Genomic DNA, 27,042 nt, shown 5'->3' on the forward strand with positions numbered 1-27,042 from the left:
CTGCCTCTGCCTACTTGTGATCTCTCTCTCTGTCAAATAAATAAATAAAATCTTTAAAAAAAAAAAAAAGAAAGAAAGAAAGATGATCACTTACATGAGGTTATAAGTCAGTCATATCTCAATAAAGCTGGTAGGAAAATAAAAACAACCAGTTCTCTTGGGCATTTTGAAATGATCCACTTCATGTGATATTATGCTCTTTTTTAGTCTACTTTGTCTGACACTAACATAGCTATGCCAGCTTCCTGTTAGCACTTGCAAGATGTGTCTCTTCCTTTTGCTTCCAGTCTGTTAGGGCCCTAATTTTTTTAAAATTTATTTATTTATTTATTTGTTTGTTTGTTTGTTTAACAGAGACACAGCGAGAGAGGTAACACAAGCAGGGGGAGTGAGAGAGGGAGAACAGGCTTCCCATGGAGCAGGGAGCCTGACACGGCTCGATTCCAGGACCCTGCGATCATGACTTGAGCCAAAGGCAGACACTTAATGACTGAGCCACCCAGGCACCCGGGGGCCCTAAAACTTAATGTACAATTCTTCAGGGGCACCTGGCTGGCTCAGTTGGTAGAGCACACAAATTGTGATTGCAGAGTCATGAGTCTGAGCCCTGTGCTGGGTATAGAGAGTATTTTTTTTTTTAATTTTTTATTTTTTATAAACATATATTTTTATCCCCAGGGGTACAGGTCTGTGAATCACCAGGTTTACACACTTCACAGAGAGTATTTTTTTAACTAAATTTAAAAAATAAAAAATTAGGGCACCTGGGTGGCTCAGTGGGTTAAGCCGCTGCCTTTGGCTCAGGTCATGATCTCAGGGTCCTGGGATCGAGTCCCACATCGGGCTCTCTGCTCAGCAGGGAGCCTGCTTCCTCCTCTCTCTCTCTGCCTACTTGTGATCTCTCTCTCTGTCGAATAAATAAATAAAATCTTTAAAAAAAAAATAAAAAATAAAAAAATAAAAAATAAATAAATAATTAAGTACAATTCTTGACACAATACAGAGGAGAAACCTGCATTTTCTTCCCATGTGGCAATCTCTGTTTTCGCTGGAAATAGGCACAAGAAGGCAGTTCTTACGTGCAGGTAATATTTTACCTTTCCTCTAGTTGCTGGTTACATTGTTGGTACCTTGTGAAAATTCATCCCACTGCACATTTATGAAGTATGCAATTTTTTTTTATTTTATGCTTTCAAAGGTTTACTTAAATTTTAAACAAGATTAAGGGTATTTTTGTCCACTGGCAATAAATACAGTGCTCTAAACACACAGAGGCTCACTCCATAGAGGCTCAAAGTCTCCCTTGAAACAGAAGATACCTCCAGTGTACAGAGGAATTCCACACAGCATCTATTTCCTGTGGTTAAGCTAATTCAGCACTAGGGATGTTTTTGCCAAGAGTTTGGGAGCTTGAGGCAGGTGGCTGTTGATCACTGTCCTTCTCCAAGCTGTGTCGGATCCCGTAACCAAAGTATATGGCAAATCCTAGTAGAGAAATGAGACAAATCATGGAAAAGTAGGCACTCCGCCCACTTAGAAGTGCCCAACAGGCCTTCTACCATGGCCTCTGAGACAGTTTTGGGGAAAGGCAGTAGCAAGAGGGTTGAGTGGTAGCCCTTGAGAAGCCTCTTTTCCCCCAGAAAGCCACTTACCCATCACCATCCAGATGCCAAATCGGGCCCAGGTCCCAGCGGTCATCTGCATCATTAAGTAAACATTCACAAAGATGCTCAGCAGTGGGAGCACAGGCAAAGCAGGAACCTGTGGGCAACACGGCACAGATGTCTGAAGGGAGATCCCTACCCCACCTGGGTGGGAAGAAAGACCCCAGTCCTACGCTGCACCTTCAGTGCCTACTCTTATCCCACTGAGTGCTCCCAAAGGAGTGGGTGTTGGTGAATGGAGGTAGCCAAGTACTGAATGCGAAACAATAGTTTCTTGTTTTAGCAACTGACCATTTTCTTCCCTGACCCAGCCAAGAGTGGTAGACTTCAAAGCATACAGAGTTCATTCACTCAGGGTGGAGAGTCGGGGGACAAAAGGTCACCTACCTTGAAGTGAAGAGGAGTGGGGTTGTGGGGCTGTCTCCAGATGATGAAAGTGAGCCCAATAATGAGCAGCAGCAGCAGCACAGCCCCTGTGGTATACACCGGGTCTCCAGACAGCAGGTGGCTGGGCCATTGGGCCAGTATTAGGCCCAGGATCATCAGCAGGAGAGCTGCAAGGGTCAAGTTGGAGGACAACAGGTCCAACTCCAGAAGCCAAATATGTCAAGACACCCCACCCCAAAACTGCCCCATCTAGAAGGGCCACCGACTCTCTGAGCTTCCTCCTCAGCTGCCAAAGACACACTCCCACCCTCTCCCTCCACAGACAGAAACCCCACTGCTCACCAAGCAGTAAGCTGCATGCGTAGACAATGCGGCCAGATTTCAGAGTTGGGGTGGTCTTGTCTGGGTTATGCAGACTGGGCGGAGCCTGCACGATTCCTGTTTCAGGTACAGGTTGCAAAGAACCTGCTCAAGGTGCAGGCTTTATCTCAACTATTTCCACCCCTGTTTTCTTGTTCTTACTTAAATTTTCATCAGGCTGGTACCTGAATGAGAGGTATTAAGGCACTATGAACACCAGCCCCTGCTCGTCCAATATCAGGCATCTTGATCCACCTTTTCCTACCCTGAGTGCTGTAGTATGCTTAGGAGGCAGCATGAAGCGGAAGAGGACTAGCTCCTCATCCAGTCCCCCTGAGTCCAAGAACCCGCAGCCAAGATGCAGTGGAGTCTCACCTGAGGACAAGAACAGATAAGACCACCAGAGAGTAAGCAAGCAGGGTCCCAATTGACATGAGGTCCACAAGATCACTGAGCTCGAAGAGGAATGCCATGAGTGCTAGAATGAGGCACAAACAAGGTGGGGGAGGGGGATGAGGAACCACTGGAAATATGCAAGGTAAGGAAACTGATAAAAGGTGTGAGTTTTGTTTTCTCACCTGCAAAATTTCCAGATGCTATGGTGGCCATGATGGGAGTGCGTGTGCGGGGATGAATCTGAGTGAGTCCCCGGAAAAGGAGCCCATCGTCTGCCATTGCGTAGATCACTCGAGGCATGGGGAACATGGTACCCTGGAGGCTGGAGAAGAAAACCGGAATATACATGAGCTCTTGAAGGAGCAGAACAGACCCAAGTCAGCATGGGGTCAGATGTCTCTCTCATCTCTCAATCCCAAGGGCTGGGATACCTGAGAATCTCCCAGACAGGGAGAGGCAGACACTGACCTGGTTGAAAGAGCACAGAGGGTTCCAGCAGCCACGGCATATCTAGCAGGGGCCCATCCCACATGGAGAAACGCCTGTGGCAAGGGGCTGCCGGGATGAATCTGGTAGTAGGGCATCATGAGGGTGAGTGCCGCCGAGACACCAAAATATGCCAAAAAACAGATGAAGAGCGAGATTGTGATGCTTAAGGGGATGGAACGCTGAGGATTACGGGCTTCTTCCCCTGTGGGACAGGTGGACGTACTCAGGAAAACTCTGGGGTGAAGGCACAAATCCTCTTCCCTCTTCCACCTTCAGAAGCAGGCTACCCTCCTACCAATCCTCTGCCCAAGGGCAGCCCAAATGTGCCCAAACCCCTGATGGGGCAGAATGACCATGTTACCAGTAGTGGTGATGCAATCAAAACCAACAAATGCATAGAAACATGTCGCTGCTCCATGGAGAATCCCCTCAAAGCCAAAAGGCATAAAGCCTCCAGAGCCCAGAGGGCCCAAGCTGTGGTGAGAAGGAACAAGGAAGGACACAGGGGCCTATGTTCAGCCATCTCTACTGATTGCTCCATCCATACCATAAGTCCTGGGTTCCATTCCCCTTGCTCCCCGTGGGGATCCAGCCCACCATATTCCCTCTTTATTCCCCACCGTTCCCCAGTTGTACACCCCACACACTCTACCATGGCCAGGAGTACCCTCCTAACCTAGAAGTGTCATTGGATGCTGACATGGCCAGTTTGTAATCCTCTTCGGTGAGCTGCCAATGGTGCAGATCTCCCTTCATGAAGCCAGAGAAGATGACAATACTAAGAACTAAAAGGTTCACGCCCGTGAACACCTTGGTAACCAGGGCCGACTCACTAGCTCCCAGGGCCAGAAGTCCTGTGGGGAAAATGGAATATCAAATATCCAAAATAACTAAACCCATATATACAGAGAGCAAACCAGTGGTCGCCAGGGGCTGGCGGGGACAGGGGATGGTATGAGGGTTCCTTCTGGGGATACTGGTGCTTTTGGGGTCTGGAAGGACATGGAAGGTGCATGACACTGGGCCCTCTGAGATGGTTAATTTCTTCTTATGGTCATCAGCTTGTGATATATACACATGGGCCAAATCATCATGTCTTTCACCTTGAACTTGCACAATGTTATATGTCAATTAAATCTCCATAAAGCTGGGAATAGTAAAATGAAGTGGGTTAATTGGATGTTATGTGAATTTCACCTCTATTTAAAAAAAAACCTTTGGTCTCAGTACCAAGGAAAAAACTTGTCGGTCTAAGTGAATGATTCTCGACTGGGGGTGACTTTGTTCTCTAAGGGACATTTGGTGATACCTGGAGACATTCTGACTGTCACAGTTTGGGTGGGGGGGTGCCAATGGCATCTCGGAAGTAGAGGCCAACATCCAACAATGATTCTCACACACACACACACACACACCCCACACATGTAATGCCCAGGACAGCCCTCCACACCAAAGACACTGATCCAGCCCAGAATGTCAATAACGCCCAGGGACAGAAGCAGTGGTCTAAGACTTGTCTTCCTGTCTCTCATCACAGACCCTCCCTTCCAGCGCTGCCCACCAGTCCAAACCAGCTCCCCCTCTACGCTCTGTTCTTCCCATCCTAGAGGACGCCAGCCTCACCAGTAAGCAGCAGCACCAGACCCAGCGCCAAGAAGTCCAGGTATGTGGCCAGCACGTGGGGCACCTGCAGAGAGAAACCTCCCTTCAGGAGCTGAGAGACCTGGTTCCCAATGAAGTCGTCGAAGGCGGAGCTCCAGGCCCTGGCCACACTGGCAGCACCTGTGGGGGGAGGAGGAGGAAGGTCCACTGACAAACAAAACTGAGTTCCTACTATGCACCACAAGAGCTCTTTTTTGGGGGCGAAGGGGGACGGAAACCAGACAAAATGCCTAATCTCTAAGAGTTTCCTTTCATGCAGTGGGGAGAGCAGACATAGAAGATTCATGAAATAGGTCAACTATTTAATACAGTCAGAAAGAGATCGAGGTCATCTCATGCAAGAAAACAGGGGGAAGCTGGGGGTCATGGGGGATGAGCCTTCCCAAACTTGTCTCCCTGTGTCCTACAGTCCCTATTCCTTCCTGGTTCCCCAGTCCTGTCGTTCTAGGAAAGCAGGACAGAGTTCAGTAGAATGAAGTTTGGGGGTTTCCTGTACTATGGCCCAGCTCCCCCAACCTTCCCCTGCCACCTCACCAATGACATAGGAGAGTATGAGGTTCCAACCAGTGATGAAAGCACACAACTGTCCAACTGTGACATAGCTGTAGAGATAGGCAGAACCGGAGCCTGGCACACGGGTCCCAAACTCTGCATAGCAGAGCCCGGACAGCACGGAAGACAGGGCAGCCACGAGGAAGCAGATGGTGATGGCCGGCCCAGCTTTGTACTTGGCCATTTCGCGGGCCAGGATATACACGCCTGCTCCCAGGGTGCTGCCCACGCCCAAGGCCACCAGATCGAGGGTGCTCAGGCACCGGGCCAAGCCACTCTCAACCCCCTCCCTCGGCCCCAGGGGCCGCCTGCACACCAGCTTCCGGCCAAACTGACAAATGTGGTGATGCAGCATCCTCGTGGAGTGGAGGAGAGGAAGGGGAGGCCAATATCTGCAAAGAAAATGAGAGACCACCATCAAGAACATCCATCCCCCGGGGCCCTGGGAGTCTATCCCCCGGGGCCCTGGGAGTCCTCGGACAGAAGACCCATCCCACAGAGCGAGGGTGGTAAGACAGACTTTGAGTATGTTGCAAAGTTTCCGGGAGGGTTACTTGAAAAGAAGCAAGCAAAACCTTGCAGGACGTTTAAGTTTATCCCCATTAGCTGAGGAGACAAGAGCCCTGACCTCCAAAGCCAGACCCTCCAGGTTCTCGTATCAGCCATCTCGATCTCCCATGAGCCACCTGCCACTCTTGGCCCTCCCCTCCGTAAAACAGGGGAAAGTCATCATGATGGCCATTACTCCCTGCCTCCCTTGTTACGTGTGAAGCAATGCTTGCTTTGAGGAACTGGGCAGAGAGCTCACACCCCAGACATTTCTGCACCAAGGATCCTGATAACTTTGCCTCCTCCGCCTGCAGAGCAAAATGCAACTGGAATTTTGAGCTGGGGCAGAATGAGATGGAATTTGCAGGGAGGGAGAGACTAGCCTGGCTGAGGGAGAGCAGGAAACCTGAGTGACCTCCCAGTTGCCTGGAGGTAGGGAGGACTGACCTTCCCTCCAAGGCAGAAGAGACAGACTTGCCATCTGCTCCTTTGGGGCAAGGGAAGGTCTCCTCACTGCTCTGCAGGGCGAGACTGAGCCAGCCAACACCAGTATTGTCAAGGGCTTCTGCCGATGATAATCCAAAGGACAAGATCAGCGTGTTGGTGAAGAGCAGTACTTCTTCCTTCCCTAATGCTGCCGATGAATCATGCACCGTTACCAAGCACGTAAGAGGGTCCAGCTGCTGTGGGTAAGATGCAGCTCTTCAAACAATTAAAATGGAACAACCGTATGACCCAGCAATTCCACTTCAGGGTGTATCTATCCAAAAGAAAGTAGAACGGTGGTTGCGGGACTCCTGGGTGGCTCAGTTGGTTAAGCAGCTGCCTTCAGCTCAGGTCATCATCCCAGCATCATGGGATCGAGTCCCACATCGGGCTCCTTGCTCCGCAGGGAGCCTGCTTCTCCCTCTGACTCTGCCTGCCACTCTGTCTGCCTGTGCTTGCTCTCACTCGCTATCTCTCTGACAAATAAATAAAATCTTTAAAAAAAAAAAAGAACGGTGGTTGCCATGGGTTCAAGGGAGCGATGGTAAGCATTGTTTGATGGATACAGAGTTTTTCCCCCCTTGATGAAGAGTCCTGGAGATGGGTTGCACAATGTACATTTAAGAAACGGTTTAAAGCAATAAATTTTATGTGTATTTTACCACCACTTTTTAAAAAAATGCTGCTGATAGGACACCTGGGTGGCTCAGTTGGTTAAGCATCTGCCTTTGGCTCAGGTCATGATCTCAGGGTCCTGGAATCGAGTCCCGCATTGGGCTCCCTGCTCAGCAAGGAGTAGGCTTCTCCCTCTCCCTCTGCCCCTCCACCTGCTTGAGCTCTCGCTCTCAAACAAATAAATAGAATCTATAAATAAATAAATGAAATGCTGCTGAAGCTAATAATGAAGGCAGCCTCATTGCACTGTTGTGTGTACCAAACGAATGACCAGACATGAGGCTAAAATCACAACCGCCTTATAAGGTTTAATCTCTAATACTGTTTGAACACAAGTCAAAGAAAGCGAGTCTAAGAGCTTCCAGACACCTGTCCAGTCTTTCCCACCCAGGGAAGAACACAGCACCACGCTCCTCCTTTCATGTGGAAAACAGGTCCTACCACCCTCCACCCGGAGCCTGGCCAAGCAACCCCACACTTGGGTTGCAGGTCTCTTTAGGAGTATCTGCACTGTGCACCTGGATCCCTTAGGGAAGATGGGCCACCAGCTTACCAGGTGGTGGGAGCAGACCCTGGAGCATGGGGTCTGTCAGCAGAGCAGAGTTCTGCCGAGCTGGGCTGGAGCGGGTCGGGCTCTAACACCTGGAGCTGGGAGCCCACAGGCAGGAAAGACAACTCGGATTGCCTGGTAGGTGGGGTGGGGATGGGTAGGGCAGGGTGCCTCCGCAGCAATGCTGTCTGACAGGGACACTCCGTGGTTCCACAGAGTTTTTTTAAAGACCTTTTTTTCAATTGTGGTCAAATACACATAATTTAAAATTTGTCTTCTGAGCCATTTTTAAGTGTATGGTTCACTCGTGTAAGTGTATGGTACGGTCATATTTTGTACGACTGTCACCAGCGTCCGTCTCCAGAAAGCTTCCTCTTGCAGAACTGAAACTCTTCCCCATTAAACAATTCGCTCGTCCCCCTCCCCCAGCTCATGGGAGTCACCATTCAGCTTATTCAAGTTTCTGTCTGTGTGGGGTTGACGTCTAGGTGCTTCATAGAGGTAGAATCAAACAATAATTTTCCTTTTCAGTAAGTCTTCGCTTATTCCTAAATCATCAAAATGTGCTTGTACATTGTCTTCTAAAAACATACTGTTCTGCCTTCTGACTTTAGGTTTGTAAGTCATTCATACTGGATTTTTGTGTGGGGAAATACAGGGTCAAGGTCAGTTGGTTATGCCCTAATGTGTGGCAAGGGGGGATTTCATTCTGCAGATCTGATTCTTAAAGGATGTATGAAGATTCATCTGTAAGTGTCTACCATGACGCTATGGGGAATGTCTTAAATAGTCTTGATTAACACAGATCCTTAATTTTAATATAAGAAAATGTTTCAGCCTTTTTCCTTTATGGTTAATATTTTTGCCTTCTGTTTAAGAGATGTTTGCCTAGTCCTGAAGTCAGGAAGTTCTTCTGTAAGCTTTCGTGTCCTGCCTTTCACATTTAAGTCCTACAATCAACTAGAATTAATTTTGTGCGTAGGGTGAGGTAGAGGTCCAGTACTTTTTTTCCTCACGTGGATATTCAGTTGTCCCAGCACCACTTACTGGGAAGACCATCCTTCCCCCTTCCCACAGTGTTTTTTTCAAACAGCTCACCATAACAAATGAGTGGATCATGAAATTAGTGTATTGATTATGTTCAGATTTTGGGAAACATAGGCAGAATAGATTAGAAACATCAAAGCACAACTGTCCAAGTTTGTATATTGGGTCATGTTGAAAAATATATTTGTTATTAGGAGACCCAGACAAGACTCTGAAAGTCATGATATACAGGCTCAGTGGTCAATGTGTTCCATGCTCCCATGAACTCTGTTCAACCAAGGTGTTTTCCAGCAACCAAGATGCTTCCTTGAGTACAGAACCTGTCCACACTAGGGGCTCTATCAATGCAAGCTTGACCCCATCCCACAGATTTCCTCAGAGTCTCCCCCTTTAGGATAATCCCTGAGGACCCCTGACTCCAGATCACATTCAGAGTTCTGTAAGCTGGATCATGCTGACCACACTCCAGGGCCTTTACTGAAACCCACTGAAGAGCCTCTGGGATGGATCCATTTTTCTTTCTTTCCATCCTCCTACAGAGTTCTTGATCTTTCCTCTTTCTTCCAATCTCTTCACTTCTACTTCCCATCTCCTTTACTACTTCTGGGAAAACCTAGCTAGGGGCAAGTGTGGACGGGTCCTCTTCATTTCATCTGGGATGAGGAGATGTGCACCAAATGTTGCTGCCTGGTGGCAGCTGCCTCCTAAAAAATAAGGAAAACTCTCCAGGTGCAGCCCATGCTCTCCACATTCTCCAGTCCTGGTCTACTAGGCGATGGACTCCATCCAGAGACAAGAGAGGCATAAAAGCTGTTGCAGGAAGAACAGCAGTAAATACTTGGATGGTGAGTCAAGGTCAGTATGAGTATGACCAAGACCAAGGCAAATCTATACCTCCCACCCCAGACACCACCTCCCTCCACACATGCCTTTCCTGCCTCCATTTCTGCGGATACTGCTATCGGTTTCAGAGCCACAGGATCCCTGCAGGCCAGCCTGGGAACTACCAGACCTCATGTTTGGTTCCAGTTCCACAATACATAACACCCTATCCCTGGCTTTTTAGAAAAAAAAAAAAAAAAATTATGTTATTTCTTTTTGTTTTAGCCCTGGTGTTTTGAACTCCTAAGTGCTACTGTTGATTTGCAATCTCACCTATGAGCTACATTATCTTCGATCAGAATAGGAGTCACCATAGATAGGCTTTCTTGAATGGACTTGCAGAAGGATGCAGGAACAGACTTGGGATTGCTGGGGGGACTTTTGTTATTTCTTTATGAACAGTTCTTGTCTTCACCATATATACATCAATTGACTCTTGATGCACCCTAGAGAAATTATCTTAAGTGTAATGTAAGAATTCAGAGACGGTATGAATAACTGGGGAGAAAGAAGAGAATTGCAAAAGCAATTGCACTAACCCATTTCTTTACGTTTTTCTATCCCTGAGTCTTTTGTACTCTGGTAATTTTATCCATAACTGAATTTTTTTTTTTTTTTAGGGAAATGGAGATCTTTCACTTCTGTCTGTTTCTTGCATCTCTTCCTCATCCTGTTTATCAGAATAGTAATACCGCCTTAATCTGAATTTCCCAAATCAGAGCCTGATACAGGGACTTGAGTTCAAGATTTGGACTTTATTTGGAAAATGATCCCCCAAAACAAGAAGGAGGTAGCAAGGAGAATAGAGGAAGATGGGGGAAGGAAGAGGCTAACGCAAGGATAAGGGATTGAAATCCATGGTGTGAGCCATGGTGGGGTGGTTCATCCCTTTGAATCCTATGAAAGAGCATATATGATGCCTTATATAATCCCCTGAGGGAAAGACGGGAGTTTAGGGCATTTATGTACCAAGTTTAACCCTTCCCCCATTGGCTAGGAGTTTTCCTAGGAGGCACTGACTTCCTGGATAGTTCTGGGTTAGCACCAGAAAAGACTCCAGAGATGAATACAGTAGGATGAATGGTCCATTTTTGAGGTTAAGATTATGGCAGAACAAGGGGAGCCCGTGTTTGCATGAGACTATGCATCAAAGCCCAGGCTGACGTTCCAGGTGCACCAAGGGGATACGATGTGACATCTGCTACTACACAACCCTCTCACTTCTCAAATATCATCATTTCCACCTTAAGCCCACCCAGTGGTTGAATCCTTAAGGTTTCAACCACTGTCTACACGGAATTCTTACTTCAGTGTGGTTAGTGAACGAGCCATAATCTCCACTGCACCTTGGACCCAAGACCACTAGTGTTACTTATCTCTCTCTTTTCCACCATGCCTTCTAGATTCTTGTGGTGGGTCAGCACTGTGTTTTTGTCTATCATTTGTCAGGTGGAGTGATTGGTGCTTTCCTTTTTTTTAAATTTAATTTTATTTAGTTAGTTATTTTATCTTATTGAATTCAATTAATTAACATATAGTGTATTATTCATGTCAGAGGTAGAGGTTAGTGATTCATCAGCTGCATATAACACCCAGTGCTTTCATTCCATCACATGCCCTCCTTAACGTCCATCATCCAGTTACCCCAGCCCCCCACTTACCTCCTTCCATCAACCCTCAGTTTGTTCCCTAGAGTTAAGAGTCTCTTACAGTTTGTCTCGCACTCTGATTTTGTCTTGTTTTATTTTTCCCTCTCTTCCCCTATGATCCTGTTTTGTTTCTTAAATTCCATATATGAGTGAAGTCATACAATAATTGTCTTTCTCTGATTGACTTATTTCACTTAGCATAGTACCCTTTAGTTCCATCCATGTCCTTGCCAATCATAAGATTTCATTTTTTTTTAAAGATTTTATTTATTTATTTGACAGAGATCACAAGTAGGCAGAGAGACAGGCAGAGAGAGAGGGAGGAAGCAGGCTCCCTGCTGAGTGGGGAGCCTGATGTGGGGCTGGATCCCAGGATGCTGGGATCATAACCTGAGCCAAAGGCAGAGGCTTTAACCCACTGAGCCACAGGTGCCCCAAGATTTCTTTTATTTTTTTTTTTATGGCTGAGTAGTAAGTATTCCATTGTATATAGATACCACATCTTCTTTATCTATTCATCTGTCGATGGACATCAAGTCTCTTTCCATAGTTGGATTATGGGCCCTCCTTTCTGAAAGGTCTGAATTGTGGAGTGCTAGAAAGGAATGAGTTAGCATCTGGTCTATGATCCACTCTTCCTATCCTGACTTATAAAGATGCTTATCAGACTTTCTCCTGGTATCAGAGAAACCTAACTAGAATCCTTATCTATGAAATGCTTTTCAGGGGACACACCTGGACCTTCTGGACAGCTTATAGTAAATGCACCCAGGATGTTTGGATTTATGGGGCAATGACCATTGGAAAATGGGTCTTCTATTTAATTATCAGAGAATTGGGGGGCAGGAGATTGATCAAAGGAACTTCTTTGTGTAAGTGAGGCCCAATATACATCACTTAAATGAGGACCTCATATCTTTTTTTTTTTTTTTTTTTTTTTAAAGATTTTATTTATTTATTTGACAGAGAGAAATCACAAGTAGACAGAGAGGCAGGCAGAGAGAGAGAGAGGGAAGCAGGCTCCCTGCTGAGCAGAGAGCCCGATGCGGGACTCGATCCCAGGACCCTGAGATCATGACCCGAGCCGAAGGCAGCGGCTCAACCCACTGAGCCACCCAGGCGCCCAGAGGACCTCATATCTTAAATCGAGGGTCGTTCCAATGGGACGAGGAGGGGTTGAAGCAGTTGCGTTAGTTGCCTCTGACTTTCTCTGTGCTTTACCTGTGTGTTGCAATTATCTGTGTCCTTGGAATTATTAATACATTTTGATGCTGTAGTGAAATTCTCTGACCTACCTGAGTCTTATTTCACCATCCCTTGGGGTAATCTCAGCAACTTTGCTTTTACTAGGTCTCAGACATGCAGTTTCCTTGTCCCCATGACTGTAGCGCACAGAACATCTTCTGGGCCCCAGAGACAGGTGTTCCCGACCCCATTATGTTGCAGTAACCCTAGTCGCTGATAGTTGTCATGGTTCACTATCCCTGCCAGTCAAGTAGCCGATTTCTCTGCCACTGATTCATCAGCACAGAGAGCCCAAAGTAACCAAGCAGGGAGCTCTTCCTGGTTCCTGGTGGAAAGTCTCACCCTTCTGAAAATAAAGGTTCCTCATCCAGCAGACCCTGAGGTTGGGGGGCAGGAAGCACAGATTCGTCAAGTGAGTCCTTAGAAATGAGAGTGAGGAGAGTGAGGAGAGCCAATCCTACTGTAACCCCTGAGAGCTAGAGTTGTGTGTCCAGCTGTTAGGAGCACAGCACCTGACCGTGAGCCTTGCCAGCTCACGCATAGAGCACCCTACCCCCACAGGATGTCATCCCAGAACCAAGCCTTTCACAGGCCACCCCGCCATGGCAGCTGGTGCTGTGGAGTGCCATCCATGATCACGGTGGATTCACAGCCACACACGTACTGATAGGCCCTTGCAGCCCAAAAGGAACTTCTCAGCATGAGGTGGTGGTTTGTCAGACCCCACATCAGGGCTCAAGATGCAAGTGTTTGTCTGAGGAAGGAAATGACCTCACATCCACCAGACAGAGCATAGATTGTCTACCCGGTTGCTGAGGGCCTTCTCTGCAGGGGGGTGCCCCTGGAGGGCATGAACACGAGACACAGAGTTCTACACGCTCCGTGTGCTTTTTCACAGGTCCCCCAACCTGCCTTGTCAACAGACCGCTCTGACTCCCATCTTTCAATCTTCTTTGTTTCCCCAACTTATAAGCCAGGCAGTTTTCCACATCCCAGAAGTCCACCTCTAACCAGATTTCAGAACAGGTCTCCCTCTATACAGAGCGGGAAGCTAAGGGTATCGCTCACAGCCTGGACACGTTGCAGGGTCCGCCCAAAACCAGCAGCCTTTGCGTCACCCTAGAAATAAACTGGGGGAGACTTTCTAAATAGAACCATCTCAAGGGGTCCTTTGGCGCCCATTATTTGGGGACAGTTAGGACCCAGTGTATGCATCAGGGTATATCCTTCTCAACCTTTGATTCTCTCCAGTGAGGGGCATCCTTGATAAGCCCAAAATACTGTCCCGACCTCACATCCTTCCCAGGCATACTCCACTGCTTCATCCCGCTCTGTTCTCTCCGGCGCTCATCATTTTCTAAAAATGCGAATTTCTGCACGTTTATTAACTTATCAGCAGAGTGCCCCGCCAGGAAGTAAAAAGCCTCCACAAGGGCAATGACTCTGATCCTTCCTGTCTCCCCAGACACTTGCAGCCGGAGCTCATTAATTACCGAAAAGGACATGGACAAGTTAACTGACTGCCTGAATCAGCTCAGAACATTCCCATCCTTTAGCTGCATTCTGCTTTAAAAGTTGACACCACCTCCTTAAACCATAAACTCACATGGGTTTGTCTGTGTGTCCTGGACCTCTGGAGTTTACAGCAGTGATTGGTATCATCAGCCCATTAACACCTGTTGAAGAAATGGGTGAATTCAGGGGCGCCTGGGTGGCTCAGTTGGTTAAGCAGCTGCCTTCGGCTCAGGTCATGATCCCAGCGTCCTGGGATCGAGTCCCACATCGGGTTCCTTGCTCCGCAGGGAGCCTGCTTCTCCCTCTGACTCTGCCTTCCACTCTGTCTGCCTGTGCTCGCTCTCGCTCGCTCTCTGTCTGACAAATAAATAAATAAAATCTTTAAAAAAAAAAAAAAAAAAAAAAAGAAATGGGTGAATTCATTGGGGGAACAAAGAGACCCTGATTCCATACATATTACGTTCCAGTAAACAAGACAGGCAACAAAGAGATATAAAATGCAATACCAGGAAATGATAAGTGTGCTAGAGAAAAATAAGGCAGTGCAAAGGGATGAAGACTGATGGATACTGTTAAGATAGGATGCTTCCCTGAGCATTTACCTGTTTTGGTCTTGAGATGGAGGGGGATCTGTTGTGCTTGAGTAGGTGGCAGATCTGGATGAAGTTGAGAGATGCCGTGTGACTATCTGGTAGACCATTCTAGTCTTCTGTCTATAAAAAGAGGTCGTCACGATGAGGCTAGAGAACCTCGCTAAGGAAATCCAGTGGATGGGACAAACTAAGGCCAAGTTTCTCAACCACATTACTACTGACTATTAGGTCCGTTATTAAACAAAATGAGACTGAGACAAAGTGAAAGTTATTTAAAGTTTTATTTTATGATAAGTATTAGAAGTTAGACTGATCGGCTAGGGGAACGAGACTGAGACAAGGTGAGTTATGCAAAGCTCTATTCTATGCTAAGCATTAGAAGTCAGACTGACCGGTCAGGGCCACGTCCGAAGATAGCGACCACCCCCAGTTTACAGGCTTAAAATTGACTGACTGACCGGTCAGGGCCCTCTCCGAAGAGAGCACCCCCTCCCCATCTTACAGGCTACCTTTTATTGGGTGAAACTGCAACCATATCTTGGTATCTCAACCCACCGGGTTTGTGTGTCTCTTGCTGATTGGCTAGTTCCATCGGTCTGGTGACGTGTTATTCAAGATTACCCCAAACCAGGAGCTGTTACAAACAGTACTTTCTGGGAAGGCTTAGTCAGTTAATGTATTCAGTGTAAATAATAAGATGGTCATCCTTCCCAAGATGGAGTCATTTAGGATTGGGCAAGACCTTCTCACTGTTAAAAACAGTACTTCATACTGATTAGATGTCTCCGTCTGGCCTGACTCGACTTTGGATTCTGGGCTCTGTTATCAGGAACTAGCCGACTACATTTTACTGGTTTCCCGGACTCGTTTCTAAGTAAGTTTCTCCGAGGAGGGGGAGAGTCACTTTAAGTTTACTGCACAAACAACAAAATGGCTATTTACCCAAGATGGAGTCTCTCTGGCTAAATAGGTCCTTACACTGACACTCAGGGACTGATGATTCTTCTCTGTGGGGGGCTGTCGTGTGAATTGTGGGATGTTTAGCATCATCTTTGGCTTCTGACCCACTAGATGGCAGTGGAATCCTCCCCTCCCTGGATGTCCCAACCAAAACATGTCTCCAGACATTGCCAAAGGTCTACCCAAGGACAAGATTTACCCTTGTCAAGAGCCGTCGGTCTGGGCAGCAAACGCTGCAGTCTAACCGCGTGTTTTAAATTCGTGGGCTCTGTTTAAGGATGAAGGGTGAGCAATAGATTTCAGCACCGAAGAGCAGTGAGTACATATTGCACCCCACAATGGGATGTGGACAGATAACAACCCTCCACTCACTTTGGAGGGAAAAACCAAATCTTTGGGGATTTTAGAGCAAGAGTGTGAAAGCTTAGTGAGAGAAGATTGAAAATGCCAGTGGGGGTAGCTGAAGTCAAACCACTGATGCCAGCAGGCTTGGGGAAATGGTTTACAGGGAAAGATGGGCGGGGATTGCCTCCAATTATAAAAGATCTGACAGTCATTATAAGATTAGAGACAAGCCAGGCACTGATAAGAGCTTAATCCCATTGATTGGGGGAGTAATGGCCAACCTCTAGTGCTGGGCCTGGTCCCCCAGGTAGGCAATGAGTGTTAGCTAGGGGGACACCTGGGTGGCTCAGTCAGCTAAGCATCTGCCTTTGGCTCGGGTCATGATCCCAGGGTCTCAGGATCGAGTCCCACCTAAAGCTCCTTGCTCAGTGGGGAGCATGCTTCTCCCTCTGCCTGCCGCTCCCCCTGCTTGTGGGCTCTCTTGTCTCTCTGACAAATAAATAAAATCTTCAAATAAATTAATTTAATAAATTTTAAAAGTTAAAAAACAAAAATGAGTGTTAGCTAGAGGGTGCTGCTGTCACAGGACATCCCAAGGAGTCCGTGGCACACCTAGATTCCCCAGGCTCCAAGGTGAATTCCTGGAGACACCAGCTTAATCCTTCTAAAGATTAAGCAATTTCCAGTACCACCTAGGCTCTGGAATCCTTGAGGATGACATGCAAATCTTTATACTCAGGCCCCACCTGCAAAGATTTGGGTTGACTGACCCTGGGGTAGAGCCCCAGGCATCTTTAGAAATTCTGCAGAAGATGACAACATACAGCCCTGGGTGAAAAACACCACTAACTCAGTTTCAACAGTGTTCCTCTTTCTCCCTGAAGTGGCAGGCATATCTTTGAGGTGGGCTTTCTCCAGACTCAGATGGAATTTCTGAAACCATTTCATTTTTAAAGTTTAGGCCCTTCGCTCCACCCATTCAACAGACCACCAGATCTTGTGTGGTACCAGTGGCCATCTCTGAGATGCATTATAGCAGGATAACCAGAGCAAGACAGCCCTGGTAAAAACGTCACCCCTGACACTTACTGGTTCTGGGACATCGGCCAAGTCCATTAAATTTCCTTTTTTACCAGTTTCCACATCTGTAAAATAAGATTAAGTGGCTTAAACAAATTAGTACCTGTAGGTGCTTAGAACAGTGTCAGGCATATTCTAGCCACTCCACATGCTACCAGAGCGAGCTGGGGCTCCCAACACTGAGCCCCAGCACCTGGGAGCTCCCCAGGTGGTAGCATGACCCTCAGGCTCCAGCAGCTGGTGTTTCAGCGAGCGCTCCAGGGGATCCTGAGTTTCCCTTCTGCTCAGAGCCCTTGGTCTGAGGCACAGTGATGCTCCTCAGTCTCTAGTCAAATCGCCTGGGCTCTTGGGAAAGGCAGACTGGGACTCAGCAGCTCCCGAGAATCCGTGGTTGTTTCCAGTTTCCTTGAGATGCAGTCCAACTTGTGTACAAGTTGCAGCAGGTTGCAACAAGACTGCTTAGCCATTATAGTAGCTAAGCCCTCAATCCGGTCACATACTTACCTTTTCTTTTTTTGTGGTGGGAACATTTAAGACCTACTCGCTCAGCAACCATCAAGTCTATAATACAGCATTATTAGTTAGTTCCAGTCACCATGCTGTACATTAGATTACCAGAGTTTGTTCATCTTATAACTGGAAGTTCCCACCCTTTGACCAATACCTGAAGATTCTCCATTGAGCAAGCTCCTTGGTGGCGCTGACTCTGCTAGGTGTGGACTTCACATCAGACAACCAACGAGCAGACAACCAGGGGCCTGAGAACCCAGGGATCGGATTAATGGATTGGAGGTGGGGGGGGGGGGGGATGGGACTAGGGTGTGGCTGCCGAGGGATGTATTTAAGTCATGATACCAACCTTGCTAGCTCTTGACACAAGACTAGAGCATGGGGACACAGCTAGATCTCGGGATGTCCAGCACAGGGGACCTTCCTAAAGGTAAGCCGAGGGATGGGAGCTGAAGGGTATTACATGAAAGCATGGAGAGCTGCTGACGCAAGTAGTGGAGACAAGGCTGTCCTCCACAGGGAAACCCAGTAGAGACAAACCCAATTCTCTTTGAATTCCAGATCTTCCCCTTATTAGCTATGTCACATTTCCGACAATCCTTTGGAAATGGGGCTTCTGATCCCTACTGGAATGATTAACTCCTAGAACAGAGGCTTAGCCAAGATATCTGGTTATGATTTCTGGAAATCTGGAAATCTCATCATTTCACCAAGCATTGACTTGATTCCCTGGCTTGTGCTAAACCACTTTCAGGCACAACCAAGCATTAAAATCTTCTAAAGTGGTTACAACCAGAGGCACCCATCTGGCTCAGTCCACGGCGAGCATGTGACTCCTGTTCTCAGGGTTGCAAGTTCCAGCCCCACACTGGGTGTAGAAATTACTTACAAATAAAATATTTTATTTTTTAAAAAGATTTTCTTTATTGGGGCACCTGGGCGGCTCAGTCATTATGCATCTGCCTTCAGCTCAGGTCATGATCCCGGGGTCCTAGGATCGAGCCCCGCATCGGGCTCTCTGCTCAGCAGGGAGCCTGCTTCCCCCTTCTCTGCCTGCCTCTCTGCTTACTTGTGATCTCTCGATCTGTCAAATAACTAAATAAAATCTTTTTAAAAAATGAATAAATAAAATCTTTTAAGAAAAAGATTTTATTTATTTGTCAGAGAGAGAGAGCACGAACAGGGGGAGCCTCAGGCAGAGGAAAAGGCAGGCTTCCCGCTGAGCAAGGAACCTGATGTGGGTCTTGATCCCAGGGCTCTGGTATCACTGACTGAGCCACCAAGGTATCCGCAAATAAAATATTTTTAAAAAATAATAAAGCGGTTACAGCCAGAAGTCTCAGTTTTACAGAGAACATTGTATGTCTCCAAAGCTGTGCAGCAGGTAAGCAGGAAGGCTAGGACTCTATCACTGGTGCCCAGTTCAGTAAACTGTACTAAGTATGTGTTGGCCACCAATTCTCAAGAGATGGACCATAGCTCAGCCTCAAACCCATCACTTAATCTCCTGGTGCCTCAGTTTACACATCTGTACCAACCACATGGGGAACATTAAGAATTGAGTCAGTTAATATTCAAAAGCGCTTAGAAAAGTGCCTGACGTGCAGTGAGGCTTTGAATTTCTTTGCTTTTGAAGAGTCAAATAATGGACACATAACATTGTGTAAATTTAAGGTGTACAATGCATTGATTTGATATGTTTATGTATTTGATATGATTACCACCAGCTCTTAGCTAACACCTCTATCACTGCATATAATTGCCCTTTCCTTTTTTGTGGTGAGAACATTTCAAATCTAGTCACTTAGCAATTTTGAATTTTATACTAGAGTATTGTTGACTGTAATCACTATACTGGGCGTTCTAACTTCAAGACTTACGTATCTACTAGTTACCAGTCTGTACCCTATAACAGCATCTCCCCAACCCACCCAACCCGCTCTGTGCCTGGGAACCACCATCCTGTTTCTACAAGTTCAGCTTTTCTAGTTCCCACGTGTAAGTGGTACCATACAGTATTTGTCTTTTTCTGATGATTTCATTTATTATAATGCCCTCAAGATCCAACTGTGTTGTTGCAAATGGCAGGATTTCCTTCTTTCTCCTGGAGGAATACTCCATTCCATTGATATATGTATGTAAATATTGATATTCATAGATCTTCTGCATCCATGTATCTGTGGGCACACACTTGGGTTGTTTCCAGGTCTTGGCCATTGTGAATCAGGCTGCAGTGAGTACAAGGGGTGAAGAACTCTCTTTGACGGCATTTGTTCCCTCAGATATATTCGCAGAAGTGCAACAGCTGGGTCAGACAGCGGTTCTACTTTTAATTTTTTAGAGAAACTCCTGCCTTCTCACAGATTCACAAGTGTGGTTTGACTCACAAGATCACAGCTAAGACAGCTTTGCTGGTTCTCCTCATTACAAAGATCTTCCAGTTTGTTTCACTCCCTTAGGAAATCTCTGAATAGAACTTATTAATTTTAAGGTAGTTAAATGTATCCTTTTCACTTTCATGGTTTGCTCATGTTGTGTCTAATTCCGAAATCATTCCCTAGTCAGAGGTCATAAAAATATCCCAAAAAATGTCCTTGAACGGTTTTAAGCTGTGACTTTCTCACTCAAGTCCTGGGGGGGGGTTATGTCCTCTTATGTAATTTCATCTGTAGATATCTTGGAGTTTTGGACTGGCTTTGTGAATGCCTTTTTTTCTTCTCCACTTTTATTTCTAGTTGGACATGGCTTGCAGAGAAATGTTGTAGGTGTTCTAAGTAGCAACATTGCTTAACTCTCAATAGTTCTAAAAGCCTATCTGTTGATCCTGATGGATTTTTGAGTAAATACTGTGATCTACAAAGAATCCATTTTATCTCTTCCCTTCTGATCTTAATATTTTTTTCCTTCCCGGACAGTAGAACTACATTACACTGTCAGGTGCTTGTAAAATCCCTTTCATGTTCCTGACACTCGAAGAACCGCACATGGTTTCTCCATTAGGTATAATGCTTGCTTGAGGGATTTGGTATATAACTTTCAAAGTATGGCAAGATGGTTTCCTCCTTGATTTGTTAAGATTTTCCTTTCCAAGTTAAAAAAAAAAATCAGCTCTGTTGATGTGTAATTTGTAACAGAGTCTACCCATTTTTAAATGTACACTTCAGTCAGTTTTGACAAATGTGTTTACCTACCATCCCAGTGGAAACACAGAACATCTCCATTACCCTAAAAAGGGTCCCATCCCATTGTGGTCATCATCTCCACACCCACTCCAACACAAAACACAACACTTTTGCCACTGCCCCAGGCACTATCTGATCTGCGTTCTTGCCCCTACAGATGACTTGCCTGCCTAGGACTGCATGCAAATCAACATATACGGTATATGATCTTTTGTGTCTGCTTTCTTTGGCTCAGCGTGTTTTGGGCATACATTTGTGATATATACGTATCAGTGGCTAATTCCTTTTTCATAGGTTAGTGCTATTCCATTATATGAATACAACACAATTTGGCTAGCCATTACTTGCTGATGAATATGGGATTTTTTTTCTCACAAATTTTTGGCTACTATGAATAAAACTGGTAGGAACATTCACATAAAGCCTTTGTGTGGGCATTTCTACTTATCTTATACTTATCGAGAGTAGAATTGTGAGGTCATAGGATTGTTTGTATGTTCTGGATGTGAATTTGTCTGATACATGAGTTATTAATATTTTCTTCTGTTCTTCTGTTATGTGCTTGCCTCTTTGTTTTCCTCTTTTTTTTTTTTAAATATGGAACGCTTCACGAATTTGCATGTCATCCTTGCACAGGGGCCATGCTAATCTTCTCTGTGTCGTTCCAATTTTAGTATATGTGCTGCCGAAGCAAGCACTCGCCTCTTTGTTTCCTAAAGGCAGTCTTTTGAAGAACAAACGTTTTATTTTTGATAAGCCCAATGCATCTATTTTTACTTTTATGCTTTGTGTTCTTTTTTTTTTTTTTTAAATATTTAATTTATTTATTTGACAGACAGAGATCACAAGTAGGCAGACAGGCAGGCAGAGAGAGAGAGAGGGGGAAGCAGGCTCCCTGCTGAGCAGAGAGCCTGATGCAGGGCTCGATCCCAGGACCCTGAGATCATGACCTGAGCCAAAGGCGGAGGCTTAACCCACTGAGCCACCTAGGTACCCCTGTGTTGTTGTTGTTGTTGTTGTTGTTTTTAAGATCTTATTTATTTATTTGACAGACAAAGATCACAAGTAGGCAGAGAAGCAGGCAGAGAGAGAGGAGGAAACAGGCTCCCTGCTGAGCAGAGAGCCCAATGCAGGGCTCAATCAGGACCTGAGCCGAAGGCAGAGGCTTTAACCCACTGGGCCACCCAGGCGCCCCTGTTCTTTTTTTTTTTTTTAAGATTTTATTTATTTATTTGAGAGAGAGAGAGCACAAGCAGGGGGAGGAGCAGAGGGAGAAGCAGACTCCCCACCAAGCAGAGAGCCCTATGCAGAACTCGATCCCAGAATCCTGGGATCATGACCTGAGCCAAAGGCAGCTGCTTAACTGACTGAGCCACCCAGGCGCCTTATACTTTGTGTCCTTGACAGCTTTGCCTGACCCAAGGTCTCAAAAGACTTTCTCCGATATTTTCTTCCAGAAGTTTTAGAGTTAGACTTTATATTTATGTCTGAAATCTACCTGTAATTCATTTTTGCACGTGGCTCAAGATGAGGTTGATTTTTCTCCCCATATGGGTATCCAGTTTAATCCAACACCATTTGCTTTCTTCTTTGTCCCCTGTTTGATTCAGAAATATGTTTAATCTCCAGACACTGCGGGAGAGATGTTAGTTATTTTGTTACATATTTCTATCTTAACTCCACTATTTTCAGAGAACATATTTTGTATGATTTAAATCATTTAAAATGTTCTGAGACTTGGTTTGCAGCATGGTGTACACTCTGTCCCGATGAATGTTCCATATGCACCGGAAAGAATATAACTTCCTCCATCGCTGGGTATAGTGTCCTATAAATAATCAAGCTGGCTCGTAAGATTTTCATAGAACTTCCCTTACCTCAGGGATCACAACCTTGCACATGTGAAAACAGTTTCCTATGTTTTGTCCAATTTTGCTTTTTAAAATCATACATAGGTGTGAATCTTCAGAGACAATCTTGCATTGATTGTGATCATTATTTTTATGCTTTAACTTATTAACACGGTGAATTCTTTTGATATTTCTTTCTTTCTGATATTAAATAGCCTTTCCCTTCTGAGATAAAACTTACTTGCTCTTGATATGTTTATTTTTAAAACAATGTTGGGTTCAACTAACATATTTTAAGGACTTTTGAAACTACTTTTGTAAGTGAAATTGGCCTATATTCATCTTTTCCTTATTCCTGTTCTTTATTTCTTTATCTTTCCTTATTGTTCTTAACTGGTACAGAGCAAAGCCGCATTGACCTGAGAATTCCTGGTGGATGACTTTGAAAGGGATCAGCGGAAACTGGGGATAGATGGGTAAAATGCATTGTCTTGATGGTGGAGAGGATTTCATGAATGTGTCAATATACACATAACAAAATTTATTGAGATAGCACACTTTAAATACAGAGTTTATTGTATATCAACTATATGGAGTCCATAAAATTGCTAAAAATTCATGGTGGAGTTCAGTTCAGGGTCTCATGCTCTTGCAACAAGCCATCAACAGGAATGCCGTCAGCTAAGGCTGAACTGAGCCCAGACAATCTATCCACTTCCCAAGATGGCTCACTCACAAAGTTTTTGGCTAGAGGCCTCAGTTCCTCACTCACTTTAGACCTGAGGTCCTTGCCAAGAGGGCCTTGTAATAGGGATGGTCAAAATGCTTTTCCCTGGAGCAAGTGATCCAAAAGAGGGAAAGTGTCCAAGACAGAAAGCACAGAGACTTAGAAGCTCAGAAGAGACATCCCATGGCATTTTCTAGACTCTACGGGCTACCCAGACCAAGTCAGGCGCCATGTTGGATGGAAGTGCACCTCCCCTATACAGTAATATTCATCTTTCTTTTTTTTTAGACAATTCAGTTTTCTCTCTTTTTGAGGTTTTTTTAATTAATTATTTTTATTTATTTATTTTTTTAAAGATTTTATTTATTTATTTGACAGAGAGAGATCACAAGTAGGCAGAGAGACAGGCAGAGAGAGAGAGAGGAGGAAGCAGGCTCCCTGCTGAGCAGAGAGCCTGACGTGGGACTCGATCCCAGCACCCTGAGATCATAACCTGAGCCGAAGGCAGCGGCTTAACCCACTGAGCCACCCAGGCACCCCATAATTATTTTTATTAACATATAATGTATTCTTTTCCCACAGGCATACAGGTCTGTGAATCGTCAGGCTCACACACTTCACAGCACTCACCATAGTATATACCCTCCTCAATGTCTATCACCCAACCACCCTCTCCATACCTCCCTCCCCTCATTTTTTAAAGATTTTATTTATCTGACAGAGAGATCACACAAGCAGGCAGAGAGAGAGGAGAAACAGGCTCCTTGATGAGCAGAGAGCCCGACATGAGGCTCGATCCCAGGACCCCGAGATCATGACCTGAGTCAAAGGCCACTTTGACTGAGCTCAATCCACTGAGCCACCCAGGCACCCCTAATATTTATCTCTTTATTGCCCTGCAAGGAGTCTGCATTTCCCCCTGTAGATAAACACATGGCTCACTCCCTCACCTCCTCCAGAAAGACCTTCAGAAAGACCTTCACTCACAGGTCATTAAAACTAACCCCCCCCACCCAAATTCCTTATCCCCGTGCCTAATTTTTTTCTCTGTAGAGTACTTAGCACTGCATAATGTACTATGTACTTTAACACTTTTGGTTTCTGTATAGGTATGTCTTCACTAAATAACATCCATGAGAGCAATGTTTTTTTTTTATTATTATTATTAGTGGACTATTTTTGGAGCAGTTTTAGTCTCACAGCAAAACTGAGGCATAAGGTACGGAGATTTCCCTCATACCCTCCCCCCACTACACACACACACACACACACACACACACACACACACACACACAGAATCTAAGAGTAGACACACAAGGGATCCTTATTTAAATAACCCTTTCCTGGGGCACTTGGCTGGTTCAGTCAGCAGTATGTGACTCTTGATCTCAGGGTTGGAAGTTCAAAACCCAGGTTGAGTGTAGAAATTACTGAAAATCTTTTAAATTGATTAAATAAATACATATTAAATAAATACGTACATATGACCTTTTTCTGTGCTGAATAGTTGGAAGAACAACAAAATGAGGCCTAGGAAACCTGGCAGGAAAGTCATCCAGGCTGTGTCTAGGTATCTGGGAGTCTTCAATTTCTTTTTTTCTTTTTTTTTTTTTTAAAGATTTTTATTTATTTATTTGAGAGAGAGAGCGAGCATGAGAGGGGAGAAGGTCAGAGGGACAAGCAGACTCCCCATGGAGCTGGGAGCCCGATGCAGGACTCGATCCTGGGACTCCGGGATCATGACCTGAGCCGAAGGCAGTCGCCCAACCAACTGAGCCACCCAGGCGCCCAGGGAGTCTTCAATTTCTTGACGGGCATGCTTGTTGACCTCTATGGAGAAGGATGGGGGTTCGGGCTTTTGAGGATGGAACTGTTTTAGCACCTCATCTGTGCCTTTCTCTCCTTCCCAGGAAAGCACCAGAAGCATTCACAAAGGAAACGGACCATGTTCACTGAGAAACAACTGGCCGATTTGGAATCCTTGTTCAGCAAGAACCCATACCCCGCTCCCAGCCTTCAGAAAGAAATGGCCTCGAAACTGGAGATCCATCCCACCGTACTGCAGGTTGGAAGCTACCTCCCCAAAAGACACTACACTCAGAGACCCTGGGACAATTCCTGAAGCTTCATACTACTCCAGTCCCCCAGACTCCTACCCTAAAATCCTCTCCCCAACACACAAAGCAAGGATCAGCAAACTTGTCCTGTAAAGAGCCAGGCAGTAAACATTTTAGTGGGCCATATGTATGGTCTCTGCCAAAATTATTCAGCTTTTCAGGGATAATGTGAAAGCAGCCATCAACGATACCTAAAGAAACAGGTGTGCCTGCTACATCCCTATAAAATTTTATGGACACACATTTGAAGGTCATATAACTTTCACATGTCACAAATATTCTTTGTATTTTTTTTCTTCAACCATTTAAAAATGTAAAACCTGTTCTTTGGGGCGTCTGGCTGTCTCCGTTGAAAGAGCGGGTGACTCTTGATCTCAGGGTCATTGAGTTCGGGTCCCAATGGGTAGGTGTAGACATTATTTATTTTAATAAATAAAAACTTTAGAAAACAAAAAACAAAAAAAATCCCTGTTCTTAGTTCATGGGCCATACAAAATCAGTCACAGATCCAGTTTGGCCATGAGCTAAGTGTGCTGACATTAGTCTCTCCTGCTCTGGGGGTTCAGATCCCTGCCTCACTTTCTGTCCCCATTGCCTCCCATTTCCACTCCCTCCTGCACATGGGCTGGGAGAGTTTCCAGCAATAGGATCTAAAAGGAAGAGAAGTGGAACTAACTGTTCTCACTGAACAGTATCCATGGTATCAGGTAAAATGAAAACATCTGGAAGCTCATTTGGATTTATCCACCTACTACTGCTCTCTTTTCTCTGTAGGTGTGGTTCAAGAACCACAGAGCAAAACTCAAGAAAGCCAAACAGCAATTAGCTGGAGCAGAAGTCAAGACCCACTCTTCCAAGGGACCCATGGATGCCCCTCCAGGATGCCCCCGTGGTGCCCACCAAGCCTCCCTGGTTTATACAGATCACCCAACACCTTCCTTCCAACTCAGCATATGCTCCAGTCTGAAGGTTCTCCCAGACCATTCTGTTGGCCACAAAATAGTCCACTTTGGCTGCTGCCGAGACCCTAACATCTACTCCCTTTGTCCCATTATGGAATCTCAAATTCTTCCCACAAGCTTCACTGCTTATTCTCTTGATTCTTCATCTCCACAAAGAACTTAATGAGCAAAGCCAGATGCAAAAGGTCACATACTATAATGATTCACGACGATTCCCGTACAAGAGATTCAAAGATCCATGCACCATGGATGCATTCCAGAAACACGCTCCGTGAAACCAAAGAAAGACACACAAGTGCCCGTTGGGTAGAACTGAGTGGAGAGAGGCACTCAACAAACTTACAGTGACAGGAATGTTTCGTGTTGTAATTAGGATGACAGGGACCTGCACTAAATTCACCCAAAGACACAGAATGGCAATATGTATTACATACACCACAAAAAGCAATCATGGGGCAGGATGAAGGCACCAGCCATGGCGGTAATCATTTTGCAATCTATAAATGTATCAAATCAATGCACTGTACACCTTACACTTGTATCTCAGTCAAGCTGGAGACAATGTTTATTGTTTAAATTCTATCTCAATAAACATATACAATGAGACT

General features: G+C 45.5%; 2 protein-coding genes and 1 non-coding gene across 3 annotated transcripts; 1 reads left to right on the forward strand and 2 right to left on the reverse strand.

The window, feature by feature from the left end:
- Nucleotides 1-1,363: 1,363 nt before the first annotated feature.
- On the reverse strand, nt 1,364-5,244 carry LOC116580077 (cationic amino acid transporter 3-like). Its single transcript, XM_032326106.1, has 10 exons — nt 4,920-5,244; nt 3,973-4,150; nt 3,658-3,770; nt 3,276-3,498; nt 2,990-3,129; nt 2,667-2,786; nt 2,394-2,516; nt 2,052-2,218; nt 1,653-1,761; nt 1,364-1,485 (listed from the first exon to the last, which is right to left on the reverse strand). The coding sequence occupies exons 1-10, from the start codon at nt 5,242-5,244 to the stop codon at nt 1,364-1,366; spliced, it is 1,620 nt and encodes a 539-aa protein (XP_032181997.1).
- Nucleotides 5,245-5,356: 112 nt separating this feature from the next.
- DPRX (divergent-paired related homeobox) lies at nt 5,357-27,042 on the forward strand. The gene is made up of 3 exons (XM_032324536.1): nt 5,357-6,019; nt 25,266-25,420; nt 26,247-27,042. The coding sequence occupies exons 1-3, from the start codon at nt 5,431-5,433 to the stop codon at nt 26,595-26,597; spliced, it is 1,095 nt and encodes a 364-aa protein (XP_032180427.1). The 5' UTR covers nt 5,357-5,430; the 3' UTR covers nt 26,598-27,042.
- LOC116580416 lies at nt 21,370-21,476 on the reverse strand. Its single transcript, XR_004281651.1, has one exon. It is a non-coding gene; the product is annotated as a U6 spliceosomal RNA (small nuclear RNA).

Source organism: Mustela erminea, chromosome 19, assembly GCF_009829155.1.
Source record: "Mustela erminea isolate mMusErm1 chromosome 19, mMusErm1.Pri, whole genome shotgun sequence".
NCBI classification, from domain to species: Eukaryota; Metazoa; Chordata; class Mammalia; order Carnivora; family Mustelidae; genus Mustela; species Mustela erminea.